The sequence below is a fragment of the Bison bison genome, unplaced genomic scaffold (assembly GCF_000754665.1).
Source record: "Bison bison bison isolate TAMUID 2011002044 unplaced genomic scaffold, Bison_UMD1.0 scf7180017864030, whole genome shotgun sequence".
In the NCBI taxonomy this organism is placed as follows: Eukaryota; Metazoa; Chordata; class Mammalia; order Artiodactyla; family Bovidae; genus Bison; species Bison bison.
Genome location: NW_011494602.1, coordinates 4,116,688 through 4,134,273, shown reverse-complemented (window position 1 = coordinate 4,134,273; position 17,586 = coordinate 4,116,688). Strand labels below are relative to the sequence as shown.

General features: G+C 37.2%; 1 protein-coding gene across 1 annotated transcript in view; it reads left to right on the top strand.

Moving 5' to 3' along the window:
* Positions 1–17,586, top strand: part of PLCB1 (phospholipase C, beta 1 (phosphoinositide-specific)) — an 833,798-nt gene that overhangs the window by 658,805 nt on the left and 157,407 nt on the right. Inside the window, exons 14-18 of the mRNA XM_010834232.1 lie at positions 2,216–2,283; positions 4,628–4,724; positions 6,991–7,075; positions 8,853–8,977; positions 14,241–14,395. Coding sequence (XP_010832534.1) covers positions 2,216–2,283; positions 4,628–4,724; positions 6,991–7,075; positions 8,853–8,977; positions 14,241–14,395 — 530 coding nt within the window. The remainder of the gene's footprint in view (positions 1–2,215; positions 2,284–4,627; positions 4,725–6,990; positions 7,076–8,852; positions 8,978–14,240; positions 14,396–17,586) is intronic.

Here is a 17,586-nt window from a genome sequence, read left to right as displayed (position 1 = left end):
CTTCTTATTAACTGGATGCATGACACAAATGACGATTTTTACAGGCGATGAACATTATTGCTTAATTCAGAGAAAGAGCTACAATCTGTAAGTAATTCAGTGGATTTCCTAAACCAGCCCCATTCTTTGTTGTGCAATATTTATTTATTGTGATGGAAATTTTTTGACATTTATATATGTAAGTAGGCCCCTGAATAAAGACTGCTACTAATTTGCCAATTGGCTTGTCAATGTGCTCAGTATTGGGAAATCAAGTAACTTGAAAAATGAAATATTTCTTATACCAAAGCTAATCTACTTTTCTTAGCACCTCTTGGTGGGATCTTCCCCCAAGAGATCCAGCCCTTTGCCTGTACGCTTGTTTAAAGAACTAGGATAATTTATTATTATTAACATTACGCAACAGGATTCCTTCAAGTTCCCTCCAAAATCTAAGGGAGAAACCAGGTCCCTACTCATAGAGTAAAGGATGACAAATCCTTTCTTTCCCACATAAACCGGAGAATGGCATGATTATTTGAAATTCTGGTGTGTTGTAGCATGAAGCACACTTAAATTAGTCAATAAAAAGAACCTCCTCTTTAATTTAAAAAAAAAAAAAAAGTGGTTACCAAAACTTGAGACAATAAATTTGACTGTAAGAAATTTTGCATCAACCTCTTAAAAGAATGTATCTCTATAGAATAAGCAGTGTTTTCTATTCAAAGTGGAATTGATTCACCCTTATTAACTAACACAATATTAGCTTCATAAAACAGTTATATGTGGCTTTCTTTAACAAACAAGCCGTAAATAATAAACCATGTTGGTCCCAGACAACTTTTTCCTCTAAAGATTATTTCATGAATACTTTGCCCACTGCTCTCGTTGTCAGCCAAATGAAAACATTAATAATCTTCTTGGAGGCAGTGGCAGTGCCTTTTACAGAGCCCGAGCAGGGGAGTTAATTTATAGATGGCAGGAAGGGGAGGTGCTGGCCCATGTAAACTGCCTTGTTGTCGAGCCATGATTGCCATCTACTGGGTTTATTATGCTATTGCACTGTCTGGACACTGGAAGTCAAATCAAACAATTTAGAAGTATGCTTTCATTACTTTTTACTTGAAAATGTTGTTATGTAACTGATATCACTGGGTCTAACTGAATTCCAGAGCTGTGAAGAACATAATGCTGCATGCCAATGTGACTCTTTAAGTATGTAATGATGATTAAGGATGTAAACATCCCCCTCAACTTTGGAGAGAAAAACAATCTACTGAAAAGCCAGCATATTGGCTAAATATGAAACTGCATGAGATCTGACTGAGGGAGATTCCCATGCATAATTATTTAAGATTCATCCATTTTATTCTGCCCTTTTAAATAGAATATGCCATTTGTAAAGATACATGCACTGTTTAGACAACAATTCATGCCTGTGTGCCTGCTAAGTTGCTTCTGTCATGTCCAGCTCTTTGCGACCCCATGGACTGTAGCCTGCCAGGTTCCTTTGGCTGCGGGATCCTCCAGGCAAGAATACTGGAGTCGGTTGCCATGCCCTCCTCCAGGGATCTTCCCAACCAAGGGATCAAATCTGCATCTCCTGTCTCCTGCATTGGCAGGCAGGTTCTTTACCACTAGTGCCACCTGGGAAGCCCTTAGACAACAATGCCTCCATCAGATAAGCCTGCGGGCAAATCACAGGATACAGTCAGTACCTTACAGTTCTGGAGAATCAGGTTGCTGCTATAGCCCCTGTTCCTGTCCCAGCTCTTGTCCTCTACTTCCACTTCCATGAAGTCCTCTCTGGCCAAGGTCACTGAGCACTGGCCAAGAATCGCATGAAGAGTTAGGGCTGAGAACGAAAGGGAAAGATGGAAAAGTGATCGTTTATCTGTTTTAGGTCATAGAGACCCTGAAAGAGGATGTATACATCAAGATAGGATATGTGTACCAGAGAGAGCTAACTGTAAAAGATGCCATATGCTTTGCAAAACATAGATAAAAATGCTAAGACAAGCATCTTTTATAGAGTTTGGAAATTTCACACATCAAATATAGAAAAACAATTCAAACCCAGTATAACGCTTTATAATTAATAAAATTTAAATATCCAAAAGGATAATTTTAGTGAAAGGCCAACTTTCAAGGAAATGTTTGGTAAATATACATGTCACATGTGCTTCAAACCTGTAATTGCTTGTTTACTTCATGGTCTGTTATTAAAATTTGACAGGAGAAGCTGATACAGAGAGTGACGATGATGACGATGATGATGACTGTAAAAAGTCTTCAATGGATGAGGTAGGTTTCTAGGGCTTGACTTCTGGTCAGAGAGTTTTCACCAACTTGCCATTCCAGTCCGCTCACTCTGAATGTAGTTCTGGTCACCTTCTGCCATCTAGTGGTAAAAATACTTTAAAACTGAAAATGCAAAATTGATCACTAAACCAAGTATTGTGTTAAGCAAAGTTCTAAGGAACAGTTTTGCTGAGGCTGTCTTTCATCAAATGTAGTATCTTGAGGGTGAGTTCAAAATTTGTGATCTCCATCTTCTCACTTCAGTTTTCGAGGCAGTTAAATGGATGTCATGGTCCAAAGTCCAGAGAAGACATGAGGTTTGGAAGAATGTTTGTAAACTTGACATTAATTTCCTCGTGGTGATTTTGACCTTTGTTTGGCTGCCTGGCTTGTAGGATCTTAGTTTCTTGACCAAGGATTGAATCCAAGCCCCAACAGTAGAAGCCTGGGGTCTAACCACTGGACCTTCATGGAATTCCCCATTCTTATAATTTTGGAACCACTAGAGATTTCTACTGAATATTTACGTATGTTTAATATTTAGAAGTTCAAGATTCCCCAAATAACTCAGAAGTATTAATTGCACAGACTCTAGAAGCAAATCAAGGATAGGTCAATTGACATTTTAAAACTTTTAGCAGGAGTCCTGTTCAAAACATTTATACTGAATCTGCTTTCAAATATATTGAAAAGTATGTCTCAGTAATTATATCTTTACAATTTAATTAATAAAGATAAATAACAAATAATAAGCTGTTCTGACATAGTGTTCTTCCTCTTATAATTATTTCCTTGAATGTAGTCTAAATTCTTATTTTTTCCCCACTAAATTTCAACTTAATACCCAGAAGAAAAACTATTACAAAGTAGCTTTTCTTGAGAATTATTTCAATTGTGTAAACTTTTTATCAGTAACTTTTGATCATTTTAAAACTATCTTACTAATTGGATAACCATTTACAATGGCTGTTTCCTATTTAGCATTTAATCTTAATCTTGCTACAGAAGTTTTCAGAAGAAGCCTTGTCTCCCTTGTACTCTGCCTTCTAAAAGTGGGAGAAAATGTTAAATCAGCCTACAGAGGTCTGCCCATATCAGTTACTGCAGTGTAGGTTTTCTTCTTTATTAAAAACTTCATCAAAGTGGTATTTATAGAATAGCTAATATTAGCTAAAGCAACATGAGGCTTTAATATGCCAGGCACTGTTCTGAGCTCTTTCACCTAAGTTAACACACTTAATAATCACAAGAATTCTATTTGTTATTGAGACTAATTTTTTCCTGATTTTATAGGTGACCAAACTGAGGCACAGAAAAGTTAAGTAACTTGCCTCAGACTGGCTCTAGAACCTGAGCCCCTGACCTTCTATGTATTGTTGTATAGTCGCTAAGTCGTGTCTGACTCTTTGTGGCCCCACCAGGCTCTTCTGTCCATGGGATTTCCCAGGCAAGAATACTGGAATGGGTTGCCATTTCCTTCTCCAAGGGATCTTCCCAACCCAGGGATCGAACCTGTCTTCTCCCACACTGCAGCCGGATTCTTTACCACTGAGCCAGCGGGAAAGATGCATTGTGCTGCTTGCTTAATCGGCGCCCAGGAGCTAGGAAGGGAGGCCGATCGGAAAGGTTCTAAAGAAAAGCAATATTTGTTTGTCCACCCCAACCCACTTTCACTGGCGACCCTTTTCAATAACAATTTTCCATTCATCCAGTGGTCACCTACATGCTCATTTTCGTATTGTATGATGACTTCTTTTTAAACTATTGATTTATCTGGCTGTGTCAGGTCTTAGTTGTGGCCTGCAGGATCTTGGTTGTGTCAGAGGGACTGTTTCCTGGCAGCGCACAGACTTTCTAGTTGCAATCCAGGAGCTCCAGAGTGAGCGGGCTTCAGTAGTTGCAGGGCACGGGCACAGTGACCCCTCGGCATGTCTTATACAATGAATTCTCGATATATTAACTTCAGACATCACCTGCAGACTCCCTGCTTTGACAGATGGGACACAGCTCGAGGCTTCTTCGACTTTGCTGTGCGTTTGGGTCACCTTAGTACATTACAGATCCTGGTTCAGGAGGGTTGGGAGGCTGCTCTCCTGCAAGCTTTCGGGTGGTCCTGACGCTGCTGGAACTGGGTGCTCGGGGAGCCGCCCAGGCCCACCCCTCACTGTGTAATGCGAGGTGCTGCTTTTCCTTTCTCCTCGGATCCATTTTCTGTTGGCAATAACTGTTTTCAGAAAAGGAGTGATCCTTTTCTGCCCTCATGGGTCATTTGATCATTGCCCTGGGAAAGCAACCCTCACTAACATAATGCTGACTCTGGGAACACTGCTTTTACTCCTGCTTCCAGGGGACCGCAGGGAGCGAGGCCATGGCCACAGAAGAGATGTCTAATCTGGTGAACTATATCCAGCCAGTCAAGTTCGAGTCATTTGAAATTTCAAAAAGTAAGTTTGCCCTGGAGAAAAACCCCTGGTGTAGTATATAATGAGTATATTATACCCGCAAGATAATTAGACCAAAGAAATATTACCCTTATTAGAACTATTCTATGAAGTTTTTAATATATGCATGTCTTTACTATTTGATTTTTATATATCTAAATAAACATACATGGTAAGTAGCTTCATCGTGTCCAGCTTTTTGAGACCCCACCAGGCTCCTTTGTCCATGAGATTCTCCAGGCAAGAATACTGAAATGGGTTGCCATGCCCTTCTCCAGGCGATCTTTCCAATCCAAGGATCAAACCAGAGTCTCTTAAGTCTCCTGCATTGGCAGGCAGGTTCTTTACCACTAGGGCCACCTGGGAAACCCCAGATATACATAAGTATATATTTATATGTATTGTATACATCTATATAACCATATGAGAACATATTCCATGATATTTTCCCAAAATTCTAAATAGACCTATAGGCTATATATGATTATCTAAAAGATACCTGACCAGAGTACAGTTAATTGAGGATTTTACATTGTTTTTCATTCATGACCACACAGGGCAATTATATAAATGACAGTGTTGAAATAAACTATTTAGCCATCCTTTAAAAGGAAGCAGAGACTTGATCGATCCTGATAAATAGAAATGGAACCAAATCGGTTGACCCACATTTCATTTGTTCAGCCTATGTTTTATATACTTAGGGGAATATATAATTAACTTCACATCACTTGATGTTTTACTTCATCCGACAACCCATCCATACTGGATGCAAGAGAAAGGAGCCATTTTATCAAAGTGCTCAGTCGTGTCTGACTCTTTTTGCAACCCCATGGACTGTAGTCCACCGGGCTCCACTGCTCATTGAGTTATCCATGCAAGAATAGTGAATTGGTAACCATTCCCTTCCCCAGGGATCGAACTGGGGTCTCTTGCATTGCAGGCAGATTCTTTACTGTCTGACTCACCAGGGAAGCCTAACTTTCAATAAGGTTTAGACATAAAAATTTCAACAGTTTGTTTGATGTTACAATTACTAGTCTTCTTACCACAAGCTGTGAAACATCCTATAAAGTGGTTATTTTTATATTACTATGACTGTCTTTGGCTGCTAAATGTTTGCTTAATTCATGATTCAAAAGCTCCCAGACAAGTAGCCAAACTGGGAAGGAGCTGGTACATTTAGGCCTTAAGAACCTGATAACAACAGCACCAGCCAAAGATTTACAAACAAGTACTTTCTCCTTGTATCTTACACCATTTTCTCACTTTTTCCAAAAGAACAGTGCACATAGTTTACAAAGAACCTATTAAAGCAACTTAATTTTAATTAACAGCTGTGCTTAAAATAGTCATATGAAAGTAGAATTTTGATGGGCCAAGAGAAGCAAGCGTTTCCTTTAGAGTTGACTAAATTGAGGAAGGTGAAGAGGTGGATAAAGGAGGAATGTGGGAATGACTGGGAAGAAAAATGAGGCTTTAATTCTGGAAAACGGGCATCAAAGAGGGAACAATGCCTGACGGTAACTTGGTTTAAATCACTGAGCTCCAAGTCACGTCTTTATATGTAGCAGTGTGATTTCTAGTTGGAAAGAGGTCGGAGAAGCTGTTTGGCTCTTTGTCTTTCTAAACTAAGATAACTTCTTTTGGTTTCTCTCACTCTAATTGGAAGCTTGACTTTCGCTTTCAAGATGTTGCTCCGTGTCCAAGAATATTGAGACCTTCTAGGATATTCACCTCTGTGGCCCCTGACATGTAATCTGAAAATGAGGCCATCCAACTGGAAAATGTTCAAGGATCCTTCTGCTTTAAAATAACAAAATTCTAAGGTCACATTAGTTCTTTCAACCAAAAGGGTACCTACAAGCTTGAGGTGATGACAATATGGGTATAGTCAAGTGCTGACATCTGGCAGGAATGTACATGTGGTCGTGGTCTGTATTGTTAATTCTCAGTGATGGCTTCAAGAAACCAATCCAAATGGATTTAGAACAAAAGGTCCTCTTTTGACAGATCAGCTTGCCTGGCCACACTCTCCATGTCTAAAATTCATCTTCTAACACTGAGGCCACCGTGTCCCTAACTTGCACAACACCTAACCAGGTAGCAAATATTAGAAGACACAACTAAGACTGAGAATTAAAATTAAATATAAAAGTTATTTGAGGGTCTTTGCCCTCAGTTTCATGGGACATTTGCCTACTTCTTATATGCTATTATTTATAACACTGAATTTTATTTCTCACTTTTTTTGCTGTCGTTAACACAGAAAGAAATAGAAGCTTCGAGATGTCTTCCTTTGTGGAAACCAAAGGTCTTGAGCAACTTACAAAGTCTCCGGTGGAATTTGTAGAGTATCCTTGGACATGTGCTGAATTGACATAAATGAAGTCTTGTGCTATTGGTTTAATTTTTGTCTTTTATAAGGGAAAGCTTCATGAAATGGCTAAAGTCTGTCACTTGGGAGTGATAAATACTTTCAGGTTTCATATACAGTGGTGAGAAGGATAGTCTGGCCCGTGGGAGAGAACTGGCCTTGGAGTAAAGGACAATTTCAGGTTACCTTCACACCATCAAGCTCTATATCCCTTGGCAATTCCAAGTTTTCTCACCTATAAACAGAAATGATGATACCAGCTTTGTGGCTTGCTGTTTGGGTTAGGGATCACATATGTAAAATGTGTGTGTGTACTTTATACATATGTAAAATATGATGTGCGTAAAGAATATTATATAGATAATAGAGATACCTTTCTGGTGTCTCACATGCTTACGTGTAATAGACATCCATTTGGAAAATAGTTGGGATGATGAGAATATAAATATATATTACTAATAATATATAATATATATAATAAATATATATTACTAATAATGGCTTTGTTGAGACTCCTGATGACAGTTTTTTAATTTCATTCCTGAATTAAAATAAAATGTCATAAACATTAGAATTTTTTACATAAAATTAATATTAAATGTCCTAGTTATATAAAAGAAAAAATATCATCTTTAAAGTTCATTAACAATAGGAGAGGAAACAGATGTAAACTCCATAAACAAAGTGATGATAGACATAATCATTAGTAATCAATAAGTACTAACTACATGGTAGACTTTTGTTATGTCTTAATGTAATCCTCACAACAGCCCTATGATATAGGTATCATATATATTTTATAGATGAAGAAACTGAGGCACAGAAAAGGGAAATAACTTGTCCTGGATCATACAGCTAACAAGTTTCAGAATTAAATTTCAAACCCTCTTTGGCCTAAGTCCCCTGTCAAGCCCAGAACCTGAGCTGACCTCTGCCAAACTTGGTAATGTGTGTGTGTGTGCGCGCTCAGTTGCTCAGTCGTGTCTGACTCTTTGCAACCCCATGGACTGTAGCCTGTCAGACTCCTCTGTCCATGGGATTTTCCAGGCAAGAATACTGGAGCAGGTTGCATTTCCAGGTTGATCTCCCCAACCCAGGGACCTAGCCTGTGTTTCTTGCATTTCCTGCATTGGCAGGAGCAGTCTTTAAAGCTTGGTAATAGCAATAGTTAATTGTGTTTTAAAGATATAGCATCATTCAATAACTAAAAGGTTCTCAGGATAGAAAACTGATGATGGTAGGAATCAAAATATGAGTCAAAGTCTTCTGTGCTATATTAACCTTGTTATCAGTCATAAAGAGTACCATAGTTTTGGCAAAGAGCATTTCCTGAGAAGATTAAGAAAATGAGCAGAGAGCATTTCAAAAATAGCTGTACAGTTCATGTTATCTGCTTCTGCCAAGCACAATATCATCCTGTCCTATGATTTGCTACATTTGGATTTCCTTTTATGTCCTTAATCACTAAGCCAGTCCTTAATAATCTCCAAAAAATTGCATTGACTCAATCATTTTTGCTGCTTCATTAGTTTTTACCCACAAGGCTCTGCAAAGATGACGCTCCATTTGTATTATAAAAGCACATTTATTCTGTTTGTTCAGAAAGCTTTTTACGTATTTCACTCACTAGTTCAATGAGATCATCCATCTTTAATTCATTTCCCCCTCAGAGAAAGATGGGAAGCAGCTTCTCAGTTAGTATTATTGGCTAATTCTTTTTGTAATTGTATTCACTACTTAACATGATGGCCCAGATATAACAAAATGCAGCTTAGCAGGATATATCCAAAGGGAACACGCGTGGATTCATCTAACTATATGCCTCAGCTCTTCTGGAATGCAGGCTGCCAAATGGTTGCTCTTAATTTCCAAACAGTGGGTAAGTCACAGTTAGTATTCATTTCTATCCTATAAAAGCCACATTTCCAAGTGCCTGAAAATCATCCCAAGGAGGAGAAAGACTGCCACACTGGATTGAAAAAACAAACAAAACACATTTTCATAAAGAAAATATCATTACAAAAAAGGCAAATTTTGAATATTGAGGAATTATCTCTGATAGTTTATAGATGTCTTTATTTAGATTTGTTTTACTTATTTTCAAACAAATTTTTATACTTTTAAAAGTAATACACATTTATTCTAAAAAATATTATAAATTCAAAATAAGTATAAAGAAAATAATAAAACTTCCAGGAATGTTTCCACTCAGAGATTCTCTCAACATTGTTAACTTCTGGCTTTGTGATCTGTAAGTTTTTGGCTATGCATATATATGCTTTTTCACTTAATACCTTGTTAAAATATATATCTTCATATATATTTATTATATGGAAACATGAATTTTAATAGCTGTATATTAAGTACATCTCAGAATTAACAAAAGCACATTTCCTATCACTGAACTTTAGGACTTTTTTTTCTGCTATAAATAATGCCCTGAGAACAGGCTGAAATATAAATTATCAAGTTTATCTCCTAATGTTCTTTTGGAAAAGTTCCTAAAATAGAATTAAGTGAAAGTTTTAAGAGCCTTTGTACAATGCCAAATTGTACATCAAAAATGTGGCACGAGATTTCTTCTCAATCAGCAGTATATGGTATGTTTTTCCCTCACATTTGTGTTCTTGGTTAAGTATTATTATTATTAAATAATAGTAATAATTCAGACAAATATCTCCTTGTTCTTTTTCATTTCATTTCTTTGAGTGTTGAAGTTGAACATTGTAAGTTTGTGCTCTTATTTTTGTTGTTGTTAAGTCACTAAGCCTGCAACCCTCTGCAACCCCATGAACTGCAGTACCCCAGGCTGTCCTCCACTCTCCTCACTGTCCACTGTCCTCCGTTATCTCCTGGAGTTTGCTCAAATTCATGTTTGTCCTACACAATCTCCTGGAGTTTGCTCAAATTCAAATTCATCATAGTCAGTGATGCTACCTAACCATCTCCTCCTCTGCTCCCCTTCTCCTTTTGCCTTCAGTCTTCCCCAGCGTCAGGGTCTTTTGCATTGAGTCAGCTCCTCCATCAGGGGGTCAAAGTATTAGAGCTTCAGCTTCAGCATCAGTCCTTCCAATGAATATTCAGGACTGATTTCCTTTAGGACTGACTGGTTTGGTGTCCTTGCAGTCCAAAGGACTCTCAGTTCTTTGGCCCTCAGCCTTCTTTATGGTCCAACTCTCACATCCATACATGACTACTGGAAAAACCATAGCTTTGACTATAGGACATTTGTCTGCAAAGTACTGTCTCTGCTTTTTAATAATGCTGTCTAGGTATGTCATAGTTTTCCTTCAAAGGAGCAAGCATCTTTTAATTTCATGGCTGCAGTCACCATCTGTAGTGATTTTGGAGCCCAAGAAAAGCAAATATGTCACTGCTTCCACTTTTTCCCCTTCTATTTGCCGTGAAGTGATGGGACTAGATGCCATGATCTTAGTTTTTGAATGCTTAGCTTCAAGCCAGCCTTTTCAGTCTTCTCTTTCACTTTCATCAAGAAGCTCTTTGGGTCCTCTTCCCTTTTTGGCAGTAAAGTGGTATCGTTTGCATATCTGAGGCTGTTGATATTTCTCCCAGCAATTCTGACTCCAGCTTGTGATTCATCCAGCCTGACATTCCACATGATGTACTCTGCATATACTTTAAATAAGCAGGATGACAATATACAGCTTTGTCGTACTTCTTTCCCAAATTTGAACCAGTGAGTTTCCATGACAGATTCTAACTGTTGCTTCTTGACCTACATACAGGTTTCTCAAAAGATAAGATAGTCTGGTATTGCCATCTTTTTAAGAATTTTCCAGTTTGCCGTGATCCACACAGTCTAAGGCTTCAGCAGAGTCATTGAAGCAGAAGTAGGTGTTTTTCTGGAATTCTCTTGTTTTCTCTATGATCCATTGAATGTTGACACTTTGATCTCTGGTTCCTCTGCCTTTTCTAAACCCAGCTGATACATCTGAAAGTTCTCAGTTCACATACTGCCGAAGCCTAGCTTGAAGGATTTTGAGCATAAACAGACTAGCATGTGAAATGAGCATAGTAGTAGAGTAGTTTGAACATTCTTTGGCATTGCCCTTCTTTGGGATTGGAATGAAAACTGACCTTTTCTAGTCCTCTGGCCACTGCTTAGTTTTCCATATTTGTTGACATATTGAGTGCAGCACTTTAACAGCATCCTCTTTTAGAATTTGAAACAGCTTACCTGGGATGCCATTACCACCACTAGCTTTGTTCATAGTAGTGCTTCCTAAGGCCCACTTGACTTCACACTCTTGTATGTCTGGCTCTAGGTGAGTGATCACACCACCGTGGTTTTCCAGGTCATTAAGGCCTGATTTCCTTTAGGCAATTAATTTTTAGGCTTTTGAAGTTAATTTTCTATAGTTCTTCTGTGTATTCTTGCCACCTCTTCTTAATCACTTCTGCTTCTCTTAGGTCCTTACCGTTTCTGTCCTTTATTGTGCCCATCCTTGCATGAAATATTCCCTTGATATTTCCAGTTTTCTTGAAGAGATCTCTAGTCTTCCTTATTCTATTGTTTTCCTCTGTTTCTTTGCATACTTCATTTAAGAAGGCCTTCTTATTTCTCCTTGCCATTGTCTGGAATTCTCCTTTCGTTGGGTATATCTCTCCCTTTCTCCTTTATCTTTTGCTTCAGTTCTTTCCTCAGCTGTTTATAAAGCCTGCTGAAAACCACTTTGCCTTCTTGCATTTCTTTTTCTTTGGGATGGTTTTAGTCACTGCCTCCTGAATAGGGTTATGAACTACTGTCCTTAGTTCTTCAAGCACTCTGTCTACCAGATCTAATCCCTTGTATCTATTCATCCCCTCCACTGTATAACCATAAGGCATTTGATTTCGGTCATACCTGAATGGCCTCATGGTTTTCCCTACACTTTTCAATTTAAGTCTGAATTTTGCAATAAGGAACTGATGATCTGAGCCACAGTCAGTTCCAGGTCTTGTTTTTGCTGACTGTCTAGAGCTTCTCCATCTTTGGCTGCAAAGTATACCATCAATCTGATTTCTGTATTGACCATCTGGTGATGTCCATGTGTAGAATCCTCTTGTGTTGTTGGAAGAGGGTGTTTGCTATGACCAGTGTATTCTCTTGACAAAACTCTTTTAGCCTTTGCCCTTTTCCTTTTGTACTCCAAAGCCAAACTTGGCTCTTACTCCAGGTATCTCTTGACTTCCTACTTCTGCACTGCAATCCCCTATGATGGAATGATATGATTTTTATTTTTGCATTTCTGCTTTTATTCAGGACTGCTATCAATTTTTCTGTTCATTTATAGCAGTACTTTTAATATAAAAGTTATGTTGTCTTATTTTATGGGACAAATGAGATGGGATTGATTAATGTTTTGTTTTATGGAATCTTAGTTTACTCTAACAATCACAAGCTCCACATCTGAAAATCAATCCATGCTTACTCCTATTTCTTTCGTAGTTTCTTTTTCACAGGTAATTTAACCCTTTCATCTACACAGATTAAATTTTCATGTATAATCTTGGTAAGAGATCAGTCTTTTATACTAGAGGTTGCCTTTTTCATTGTTAATTTGGGTCCATTTTTTCAATTTATAAGTCTTCTCCATTAATAAATTTTTCACCTTCCTGGAGCCAATAACCTTGTTATTATTATAATGTTTAATAATATGGTTTAATATATGTAAAAGGAAATTCTCCTTTTCTATTACCGTTCAGTGTTTCTTTGCCTTGGACTGACTGTTCTAAAATAATATTAACAAATAGTATTAAGAGTGGACACTTCATCTTGACACTAATGAGAATTTCACATCATGATGCCTATGAGTAGATGCTAGCTGTGACTTTGAGACAGTCTTTTACACACTAAAGGAATCTACACGTGGCCTAAATGACAACACTGGTTTTAGGAATTTATGTTGAATATTATTAAATGTCTCTTTGGCATCTATCAGGATGATCATATGTTCATTTCCTCTTTGTGAGAAATGTGATAAATTTTATTAGTATATCTCCTAATATGTAAGTATCGTTTTGTTCCTGAGAAAAATTCTACTTGCTTATGTATTGTTTTTTTAGAAAATATGACTTGGCAATTAATTTTTAGGCTTTTAAAGTTAATTTTTCAAGCATAATTTTGGTAGTTTATCCAATTTTGGTATCACAGTCATAATAACTTACAAAATGATAAATAAAAATTCACTGACTTTTCCCTGTTACATGAAACTTTGAAATAATTCTACTATCAAATTCTTTTTTGTCCATCTAAATAGAGATGAGTTGTAACTCAGACAATCTGGAACAAATTGATAGCTTCTCAAATTCATTATGACTTTAAAGCTTGTTTGTTTAGCTCTAGCAATTGCAAATAATGTAGACATTTATTTCATACATTGATCAAGTCTTAGCAAACTTTGACCAGGAATCTTTGTCCATTAGAAACAAGTCAAGGAGTGATTAGATATTGGTAGTAAGTAATCAAACAAATAAAAAAAATTAAAAGAAAAAATTTTTCCTATAAATTAAAAAAAGAATTATAGTATCTACTGTTGGTTAAGTATGAAGAAGTCCATCCTCAAAAACATGGATTGGAGATTTAAACTTTCTGAAGGGCATCTTAGTAAGAATTATCAAAAGGCTTTTGCAATAAACATATTTTCTGACCTAGAGAATTCACTCCTAAGAGCATCATTAATGATGTCTTCAAAGATTTCAAAGATTTCACCTCAACAACGTGGTAAAATCGAAACATTATATGTAATGATAAAAATTTGGAAGAGGCATAAATATGTCCAGAGTGGGGCCTGGTATAGTCCGTGTATTCAGGTATATCTATCCAAAAATATTTTATACAGTTGTTAAAATTAAAGCAAATGAATATTTAATGAAATGGACATACTGCATATAATTTATATATTCAAATATATGAATATGTTTTAAATAAAAAAACAAAATATACACCAACCTGTTGGCAGTGGTTTACCTCTGAATTTGGAGATGACAGCTTGTTTTTTTTTTCTTGTCTGTTTCCTAAGTTTCTATAATGATAAGTCTTTCTTCTTAAAGGGGGAGCAGAAGTGTATTGTAATACAATCTTATGTTCTTGCTCCAGGTGTAAATACAGTCCCAGTAAGGTTTGTGTGTTTTATTCACAGACCTGGCTATGCAGATAAACATGGGGATGTATGAATACAATGGGAAGAGTGGCTACAGGCTGAAGCCGGAGTTCATGAGGAGACCTGACAAGCACTTTGATCCATTCACAGAAGGCATCGTGGACGGCATAGTGGCCAACACTTTATCTGTTAAGGTATGTTCACCCCATCACACGACTGTACCCAGCAAAAGTCTTCAACAACACCTATTTTGTGTAAAGTAATTTAGTCATTAAGCATTTACTTCCCAATAAAGTCTTCACTTCCTTCATATTCATATTAAAAGTTTCAGAAAGTTCATATTAAAAGTTTTAATATTAAAAGTTATATTCATATTAAAAGTTTTCATTCACATTAAAAGTTTTCATATTCATATTAAAAATTATTTAAAAGTTTTCAAAAGCTATATGCACAAGATGCCCCACTTTTTAATGGGCTAAAAATTAGATCCAAAATCAGTGAAGCAAGTTGCTGAGATTCACCTAAAGAAAGGCTAGTCCTTTCTTTAGGTGCAAAGATCCTACAGAGAAATGTACCACAAAAGCTGTGTGTGTGTGTGTGTGTGTGTGTGTGTGTGTGTATGCGCTTAGTCACTCAGTCGTGTCCACCTCTTTGCAAACCCATGGACTGTAGGCTGCCAGGCTCTTCTGTCTATGGGTTTCTCCAGGCAAGAATATGGAGAGGGGATTCCCTTCTCCAAGGGATATTTCCGACCCAGGGATCAAACCCAGATCTCCTGCATTACAAGTGGATTTTTTACTGTCTGAGCCACCAGGAAAGCCAAAACCACAAAAATCAGTGACTCATATTGGAGAAATCTGGTCTTCTCTCCCACCGTTAGTTTTAGAAAAATAGCCACACTGAGCAAAATTAGAGAAAATAAAGGTATTCTCTAAATAAATTATTAAATATTGAATAAAAGTCCTCCAGTTACCATAGCATGGCTTTTGAAAATCTATCAGAGTATTCAGGAATTTATAACACATAGTGAGTAATGGTATTAAGGGCTTCCCTGGTGGCTTAAATACAAGAATCACATCATTAAACATATATCTGACCCTCAAAAAATTAATTGCAAATGATTTCTGCAGTCTTTGAAATTGATTTTATAGGAGATACAAGGTATTTTTTAGCTGTGAGAAAATATTTTTAATATTATAAATGGGAAATCATTTTTATAAAAAACTTTTTACATGAACCCTATAAGCCATTGATTGTTGTAGCTAAGTTTCATTTACTTTTTTTTTTATTTTATTTTATTTTTAAACTTTACAATATTGTATTAGTTTTGCCAGATATCGAAATGAATCTGCCACAGGTATACCTGTGTTCCCCATCCTGAACCCTCCTCCCTCCTCCCTCCCCATACCTTCCCAATGGGTCGTCCCAGTGCACCAGCCCCTAGCATCCAGTATCGTGCATCGAACCTGGACTGGCGACTCGTTTCATACATGATATTATACATGTTTCAATGCCATTCTCCCAAATCTCCCCACCCTCTCCCTCTCTCACAGATTCCATAAGACTGATCTATACATCAGTGTCTCTTTTGCTGTCTCGTACACAGGGTTATTGTTACCATCTTTCTAAATTCCATATATATGCGTTAGTATACTGTATTGGTGTTTTTCTTTCTGGCTTACTTCACTCTGTATAATAGGCTCCAGTTTCATCCACCTCATTAGAACTGATTCAAATGTATTCTTTTTAATGGCTGAGTAATACTCCATTGTGTATATGTACCACAGCTTTCTTATCCATTCATCTGCTGATGGGCATCTAGGTTGCTTCCATGTCCTGGCTATTATAAACAGTGCTGCGATGAACATTGGGGTACACGTGTCTCTTTCCCTTCTGGTTTCCTCAGTGTGCATGCCCAGCAATGGGATTGCTGGATCATAAAGCAGTTCTATTCTTTTCTGTTTAACTGGATAATTGCAGCACTAAGAAACCTTTTTAATAAAGCATAAATGCAATTTTCCGATTGACCCTAAACCAAAAACATATAAAAAACTGTGTTAAAAAAGTACTCTATATAGTCCACGAGGTCACAAAGAGATATGACTTAGTGACTGAACAATAACAATAACAATTTCACTAATTTATATCTATTCTAAGCTTGTTGAACCCTTTTTTACTTTAAAATTTATGTCATTTACACTAGAGATTAAAAATAAAGTTGCACTGGAGTGTTTCTCAATGATATCATTTGAAATTATTTCACCCCATATATCTGCCAAGTGGAGTTGGCAGAATTAGAGCTTCAAGATTTAGTTTAGGAAATTGTTTTCAGCAAAGGATGTTTAATTCCTGTCAAGTTTGATTAAGATAAACTCAAACATCACTCACAGATAAAATGCTATTTTAGAATTCTTGTTAACTGTAGTTGTAGTCAGGTCAAACTGATAGTGATATTTTATCAAAATAATCTTTTGTCCTTGTTTGACAATTCATCTCATTTTATATGTTTGCTTTGTTGTTTATTCTTTCTTGAAAATTCTACCATGACAATGTAAGTGATTATAAATAAACACATAGAGAAACTGGGGAAAACAGTTGAGTCCCAGACAGGTGTACACTGCTGCCCGAGTCCAGAGTGGAGACGCTGCTCTGGAGATGTCAGTGTCCTCTGAATGGACAGGCCATAATGCCTCAGAGACCCTGCAGCAGAATCCTGCCTTCACCATGACAGCTGGAGCCAAAATGCAGCTCACATCCACCCAGTATTGCCTTTGTTTTGATCCCCTGACATAGACTTTATAATGCCAGAGTGGACCTCTGAGCTCTGGTTGCGTTCCATGATCCTATTTTACTTAAGAGAATATTGAGCCTCAGTGTTATTAATTTAGTTAAGAAGTCTATTTTAATCAAAATCTTAAGCATATTGTCACTTCCCTGGGGGTCCAGTGGTTAAGATTCCACACTGCCAATGCAGGGGGTGCAGGTTCAATCACTGGGTGGGGAACTAAGATCCACATGCTGAGCAGATAAAGATAAAAGAAGGAAAAGAAAAAATTTAAAACTCATTTAAAAAAAATCTTAAGCACACACCATCTTTGATGCATCTGAATTCCCAGCATGACTCATTTAACTTGGAAGTTTCAAACATACTATAAAATGTCTGCTACGTTGTTCTCATGTAGAACCTCAAAGGAAACAAAGAGATTGTTCCTTGCAGGTCTCATGCACTCAGGCACAGAGAATATTCAGGAGAAATGCATTTTCCCAGGGTAAATGCATTCCCAGGGTAAACAGCCTCCTCCTCATAACTTTCTAACTTGTGTGGCATCTCTAACCACATCAGCATGCAGCTGCCATTGGCCTCCCCAGTCACCATGGCCATCCC